Below are 7500 nucleotides of genomic sequence, written 5' to 3'. Positions count from 1 at the left end.
GAGACAGATAGAGAGAGATGTATGGGTAAACCACTTCTCCAATCTTTTTGGCTCTACAACAAAGAACAAAGAGCAAAAACATATACAGGATCAAATACAAATCTTAGAATCAACTATTAAAGACTACCAGAACCCACTGGATTCTTCAATTACCTTGAATGAGCAACAGGACAAAATAAAAACCCTCCAACCCAAAAACCCAAAAAGGCATGTGGTGTTGATGTTATCCTTAATGAAATTATCAAATATACAGACAACAAATTCCAATTGGCTATACTAAAACTCTTTGACATCATCCTTAGCTCTGGCAACTTCCCCAATATTTGGAACCAAGGACTGATCACCTCAATCCACAAAAGTGGAGACAAATCTGACCCCAATAACTACCGTTATTGCAGCACCTAGATATTCTGCACAGATTCTGTCAGACCTGGGCCCTGACAGACCTGGGCCCTGACAGTAAATCTCAGTAAGACCAAAATAACGGTGTTCCAAAAAAGGTCCAGTCGCCAGGACCACAAATACAAATTCCATCTAGACACCATTGCCCTAGAGCACACAAAAAACTATACATACCTTGGCCTAAACATCGGCGCCACAGGTAACTTCCACATAGCTGTGAACGATCTACATACCAATTAGGATCTGGCTAAAAATACTTGAATCAGTCATAGAGCCCATTGCCCTTTATGGTTGTGAGGTCTGGGGTCCGCTCACCAACCAAGATTTCACAAAATTTGACAAAGACCAAATTAAGACTCTGCATGCAGAATTCCGCAAAAATATCCTCTGTGTACAACGTAGAACACCAAATAATGCATGCAGAGCAGAATTATGCCGATACCCACTAATTATCAAAATCCAGAAAAGATCTGTTAAATTCTACAACCACTTAAAAGGAAGTGATTCCCAAACCTTCCATAACAAAGCCATCACCTACAGAGAGATGAACCTGGAGAAGAGTCCCCTAACAAGCTGGTCCTGGGGCTCTGTTCACAAACACAAACACACCCTACAGAGCCCCAGGACAACAGCACAATTAGACCCAAGCAAATCATGAGAAAACAAAAAGATAATTACTTAACACATTGGAAAGAATTAACAAAAAACAGAGCAAACTAGAATGCTATTTGGCCCTACACAGAGAGTACACAGTGGCAGAATACCTGACCACTGTGACTGACCCAAACTTAAGCAAAGCTTTAACTATGTACAGACTCAGTGAGCATAGCCTTGCTATTGAGAAAGGCCACTGTAGGCAGACATGGCTCTCAAGAGAAGACAGGCTATGTGCACACTGCCCACACAATGGAAACTGAGCTGCACTTCCTAACCTCCTGTCCAACGTATGACCATATTAGAGACACATATTTCCCTCAGATTACACAGATCCACAAAGAATTCGAAAACAAACCCAATTTTGATAAACTCCCATATCTACTGGGTGAAATTCCACAGTGTGCCATCACAGCAGCAAGATGTGTGACCTGTTGCCACAAGAAAAGGGCAACCAGTGGAGAACAAACACCATTGTAAATACACCCATATTTAATAGAAAAGGGCAACCAGTGAAGAACAAACACCATTGTAAATACACCCATATTTAATAGAAAAGGGCAACCAGTGAAGAACAAACACCATTGTAAATACACCCATATTTAATAGAAAAGGGCAACCAGTGAAGAACAAACACCATTGTAAATACAACCCATATTTAATAGAAAAGGACAATACTAATTTTTATTGTTTCTTTCACTTGTTTATTATCTACTTCACTTGCTTTGGCAATGTTAACACGTTTCCCATGCCAATAAAACCCCTTGAATTGAATTGAGAGAGAGACAGAGAAAAGAGAGAGAGAGAGAGAGTAGGGCAGAGAGAGAGAGAGAGAGGGAGAGAGAGGGCAGAGACAGAGAGAGAGACAGGGAGGAGAGAGAGGGAGAGAGAGAGTAGGGCAGAGACAGAGAGAGAGACAGGGAGGGAGAGGGAGAGAGAGTAGGGCAGAGCAAGAGAGAGAGACAGAGAGGGAAGAGGAGGGGAAAATGACTTACTGGCTGCCTTGATGAAGCTCCTTTGATACTGATAAGTCATGAGGGGTGCAGGCAGCATTCTGTGAGAGGAGAGAAGACACAGAGTCAATGAGTCAAGGAGCACAGTGGCAAGCAGAGAGAGAGACAAAGAGTTGTGGCCCTCCACCCATCAGGCTGATTTTCCTCACCTTTAGGGAGGCAAAAGCTTGGGCTGTTTCTACGTGGATCTCCTGTTAATAGCATAGCAGTCTCCCCCATCACCCTCTCTACTCTACTTTCCTCTCCCCATGGTCATTTATCCTTTCCCTCTCTCCATTTCCCCTCTCCCTTTTCCAGTCGTCTCCCCTCTACCCTTTTGTTCTTGGCAGCCTCCACTCCCCGGCTCTCTCCCCATTCCTCTCTCCTCTCCCTGGCTCTAAGACCTAGCCTGGGTGAGACCTATGGCTCTGTAGCGAGCCCTGAGGTGTTTAGGCCAGAGGCACAGTGGGGGGGCAGATTAATGACTCCCATAGATATCAATGGGCCCTGGGTGGTTGTGCGAATGGAGGGCCTGACTGGGCTAGATCTACAGGCCGCAGGTCATTCAGGTGAGTGAGCACAGCTAGTCACTGCTCTGCCTCTAGATACGTCACTGCTCTGCCTCTAGATACGTCACCGCTCTGCCTCTAGATACATCACCGCTCTGCCTCTAGATACATCACCGATCTGCCTCGAGATACATCACTGATCTGCCTCTAGATACATCACTGATCTGCCTCTAGATACATCACTGATCTGCCTCTAGATACATCACTGATCTGCCTCTAGATACATCACTGATCTGCCTCTAGATACATCACTGATCTGCCTCTAGATACATCACTGATCTGCCTCTAGATACATCACTGATCTGCCTCTAGATACATCACTGATCTGCCTCTAGATACATCACTGATCTGCCTCTAGATACATCACTGATCTGCCTCTAGATACATCACTGCTCTGCCTCTAGATACATCACTGATCTGCCTCTAGATACATCACTGATCTGCCTCTAGATACATCACCGCTCTGCCTCTAGATACATCACCGCTCTGCCTCTAGATACATCACCACTCTGCCTCTAGATACATCACTGCTCTGCCTCTAGATACATCACTGCTCTGCCTCTAGATACATCACTGATCTGCCTCTAGATACATCACTGATCTGCCTCTAGATACATCACCGCTCTGCCTCTAGATACATCACCGCTCTGCCTCTAGATACATCACTGATCTGCCTCGAGATACATCAGCACTCTGCCTCTAGATACATCACTGCTCTGCCTCTAGATACATAACCGCTCTGCCTCTAGATACATCACCGCTCTGCCTCGAGATACATCAGCACTCTGCCTCTAGATACATCACTGCTCTGCCTCTAGATACATCACCGCTCTGCCTCGAGATACATCACTGCTCTGCCTCTAGATACATCACTGCTCTGCCTCTAGATACATCACCGCTCTGCCTCTAGATACATCACCGCTCTGCCTCGAGATACATCAGCACTCTGCCTCTAGATACATCACTGCTCTGCCTCTAGATACATCACTGATCTGCCTCTAGATACATCACTGCTCTGCCTCTAGATACGTCACCGCTCTGCCTCTAGATACGTCACCGCTCTGCCTCTAGATACATCACCGCTCTGCCTCTAGATACATCACTGCTCTGCCTCTAGATACATCACTGCTCTGCCTCTAGATACATCACTGCTCTGCCTCTAGATACATCACCGCTCTGCCTCTAGATACATCACCGCTCTGCCTCTAGATACATCACCGCTCTGCCTCTAGATACATCACATCACTGCTCTGCCTCTAGATACATCACTGCTCTGCCTCTAGATACATCACTGCTCTGCCTCTAGTTACTGCCTCTAGCTCCACTCAGCAGGCCGTGACCATACTACACAACCACATGCTCTCAGCTCTCTCTCTCTCTCTCTCTCTCTCTCTCTGCAGCATTATTACACTGACCACACTGCAGTACCAACAGAGGGCTGTATCTTTACTATGTTCAGTCATCTCCAAGACTGGACCTGTGAACGGATTCACAGTACCGTACCTGAGGTAGAACGTCACAGTACCGTACCTGAGGTAGAACGTCACAGTACCGTACCTGAGGTAGAACGTCACAGTACCGTACCTGAGGTAGAACGTCACAGTACCGTACCTGAGGTAGAACGTCACAGTACCGTACCTGAGGTAGAACGTCACAGTACCGTACCTGAGGTAGAACGTCACAGCACCGTACCTGAGGTAGAACGTCACAGTACCGTACCTGAGGTAGAACGTCACAGTACCGTACCTGAGGTAGAACGTCACAGTACCGTACCTGAGGTAGAACGTCACAGTACCGTACCTGAGGTAGAACGTCACAGCACCGTACCTGAGGTAGAACGTCACAGTACCGTACCTGAGGTAGAACGTCACAGTACCGTACCTGAGGTAGAACGTCACAGTACCGTACCTGAGGTAGAACGTCACAGTGCGGTACTGAGGTAGAAGCGTCACAGTACCGTACCTGAGGTAGCACGTCACAGTACCGTACCTGAGGTAGAACGTCACAGTACCGTACCTGAGGTAGAACGTCACAGTACCGTACCTGAGGTAGAACGTCACAGTACCGTACCTGAGGTAGAACGTCACAGTACCGTACCTGAGGTAGAACGTCACAGTACCGTACCTGAGGTAGAACGTCACAGTACCGTACCTGAGGTAGAATGTCACAGCACCGTACCTGAGGTAGAACGTCACAGTACCGTACCTGAGGTAGAACGTCACAGTACCGTACCTGAGGAGGTAGAACGTCACAGTACCGTACCTGAGGTAGAACGTCACAGTACCGTACCTGAGGTAGAACGTCACAGTACCGTACCTGAGGTAGAACATCACAGTACCGTACCTGAGGTAGAACGTCACAGTACCGTACCTGAGGTAGAACGTCACAGTACCGTACCTGAGGTAGAACGTCACAGTACCGTACCTGAGGTAGAACGTCACAGTACCGTACCTGAGGTAGAACGTCACAGTACCGTACCTGAGGTAGAACGTCACAGTACTGTACCTGAGGTAGAACGTCACAGTACCGTACCTGAGGTAGAACTTGATTGCACTGGTGATGGTCTTGATCTCCCATTCTGTACTGTCCAGCTCCACATCAGCACAGGTTTTAGGATCTGTCATACAGAGAGGATAGATGTCATCATTACTCAGTCTCAGAGCTACAGTATCTCCTCCTCTATGTCTCTGTCTGTCAGTCTCAGAGCTACAGTATCTCCTCCTCTATGTCTCTGTCTGTCAGTCTCAGAGCTACAGGATCTCCTCCTCTATGTCTGTATGTCAGTCTCAGAGCTACAGTATCTCCTCCTCTATGTCTCTGTCTGTCAGTCTCAGAGCTACAGTATCTCCTCCTCTATGTCTCTGTCTGTCAGTCTCAGAGCTACAGTATCTCCTCCTCTATGTCTCTGTCTGTCAGTCTCAGAGCTACAGGATCTCCTCCTCTATGTCTGTATGTCAGTCTCAGAGCTACAGGATCTCCTCCTCTATGTCTCTGTCTGTCAGTCTCAGAGCTACAGGATCTCCTCCTCCATGTCTCTGTCTGTCAGTCTCAGAGCTACAGGATCTCCTCCTCCATGTCTCTGTCTGTCAGTCTCAGAGCTACAGGATCTCCTCCTCCATGTCTCTGTCTGTCAGTCTCAGAGCTACAGTATCTCCTCCTCTATGTCTCTGTCTGTCAGTCTCAGAGCTACAGGATCTCCTCCTCTATGTCTGTATGTCAGTCTCAGAGCTACAGTATCTCCTCCTCCATGTCTGTATGTCAGTCTCAGAGCTACAGTATCTCCTCCTCCATGTCTCTGTCTGTCAGTCTCAGAGCTACAGGATCTCCTCCTCTATGTCTCTGTCGGTCAGTCTCAGAGCTACAGGATCTCCTCCATGTCTCTGTCTGTCAGTCTCAGAGCTACAGGATCTCCTCCTCTATGTCTCTGTCTGTCAGTCTCAGAGCTACAGTATCTCCTCCTCTATGTCTCTGTCTGTCAGTCTCAGAGCTACAGTATCTCCTCCTCCATGTCTGTCTGTCAGTCTCAGAGCTACAGTATCTCCTCCTCTATGTCTCTGTCTGTCAGTCTCAGAGCTACAGGATCTCCTCCTCCATGTCTGTCTGTCAGTCTCAGAGCTACAATATCTCCTCCTCCATGTCTGTCTGTCAGTCTCAGAGCTACAGTATCTCCTCCTCTATGTCTCTGTCTGTCAGTCTCAGAGCTACAGGATCTCCTCCTCCATGTCTCTGTCTGTCAGTCTCAGAGCTACAGTATCTCCTCCTCTATGTCTCTGTCTGTCAATCTCAGAGCTACAGGATCTCCTCCTTCATGTCTGTCTGTCAGTCTCAGAGCTACAGGATCTCCTCCTCCATGTCTGTCTGTCAGTCTCAGAGCTACAGAATCTCCTCCTCCATGTCTGTCTGTCAGTCTCAGAGCTACAGGATCTCCTCCTCCATGTCTGTCTGTCAGTCTCAGAGCTACAGTATCTCCTCCTCCATGTCTGTATGTCAGTCTCAGAGCTACAGTATCTCCTCCTCCATGTCTGTATGTCAGTCTCAGAGCTACAGTATCTCCTCCTCCATGTCTGTCTGTCAGTCTCAGAGCTACAGTATCTCCTCCTCTATGTCTGTATGTCAGTCTCAGAGCTACAGGATCTCCTCCTCCATGTCTGTCTGTCAGTCTCAGAGCTACAGGATATCCTCCTCCATGTCTGTCTGTCAGTCTCAGAGCTACAGAATCTCCTCCTCCATGTCTGTCTGTCAGTCTCAGAGCTACAGAATCTCCTCCTCCATGTCTGTCTGTCAGTCTCAGAGCTACAGGATCTCCTCCTCCATGTCTCTATCTGTCAGTCTCAGAGCTACAGGATCTCCTCCTTCATGTCTGTCTGTCAGTCTCAGAGCTACAGGATCTCCTCCTCTATGTCTGTATCTGTCAGTCTCAGAGCTAGTATATCTACAGTAAATGAACTCCTTTTGCATTATTTATGTAGTGTCATAAATATAGTATAGACTCCCCTTACAGGCAGATGTTTCCAGCTATCAGAATAAGACAGGTGTGTGTGTGAGTGGAGGTTGTGTAAACAAAACTACTGCATAAATATGAAATAGATTCGCTTCAATCATTCCCCAAATATATACCTGTTTGGATTTGTTCAATCTGGTCACTTTCTCACTCTCTTTCTGTCTCTCTGTCTTTCTCTCTGTCTCTCTGTCTACCGCTCTCTCTCTATCTCTCTCGCTCTCTCTCTCTGTCTTTCTCTCTATCTCTCTGTCTTTCTCTCTGTCTCTCTCTCTACCGCTCTCTCTCTATCTCTCTCGCTCTCTCTCTCTGTCTTTCTCTCTATCTCTCGGTCTTTCTCTCTGTCTCTCTCTCTCTCTATCTCTCTCGCTCTCTCTCTCTGTCT

At 47.3% G+C, this 7500-nt stretch overlaps 1 protein-coding gene across 5 annotated transcripts in view; it reads right to left on the bottom strand.

The window, feature by feature from the left end:
• Window positions 1-7500, bottom strand: part of LOC112229083 (rho GTPase-activating protein 26) — a 158631-nt gene that overhangs the window by 45936 nt on the left and 105195 nt on the right. For all 5 annotated transcript variants that reach the window (XM_042309079.1, XM_042309077.1, XM_042309076.1 and 2 more), the window contains exons 15-16: window positions 5150-5234; window positions 2052-2110 (exon numbers count right to left, since the gene is read on the bottom strand). In XM_042309079.1, coding sequence (XP_042165013.1) covers window positions 2052-2110; window positions 5150-5234 — 144 coding nt within the window. The remainder of the gene's footprint in view (window positions 1-2051; window positions 2111-5149; window positions 5235-7500) is intronic.

Source organism: Oncorhynchus tshawytscha, linkage group LG30, assembly GCF_018296145.1.
Source record: "Oncorhynchus tshawytscha isolate Ot180627B linkage group LG30, Otsh_v2.0, whole genome shotgun sequence".
Lineage (NCBI taxonomy): Eukaryota > Metazoa > Chordata > Actinopteri > Salmoniformes > Salmonidae > Oncorhynchus > Oncorhynchus tshawytscha.
The sequence above is the reverse complement of the archived record's forward strand: the minus strand, read 5'-3'. Positions and strand labels throughout refer to the sequence as shown.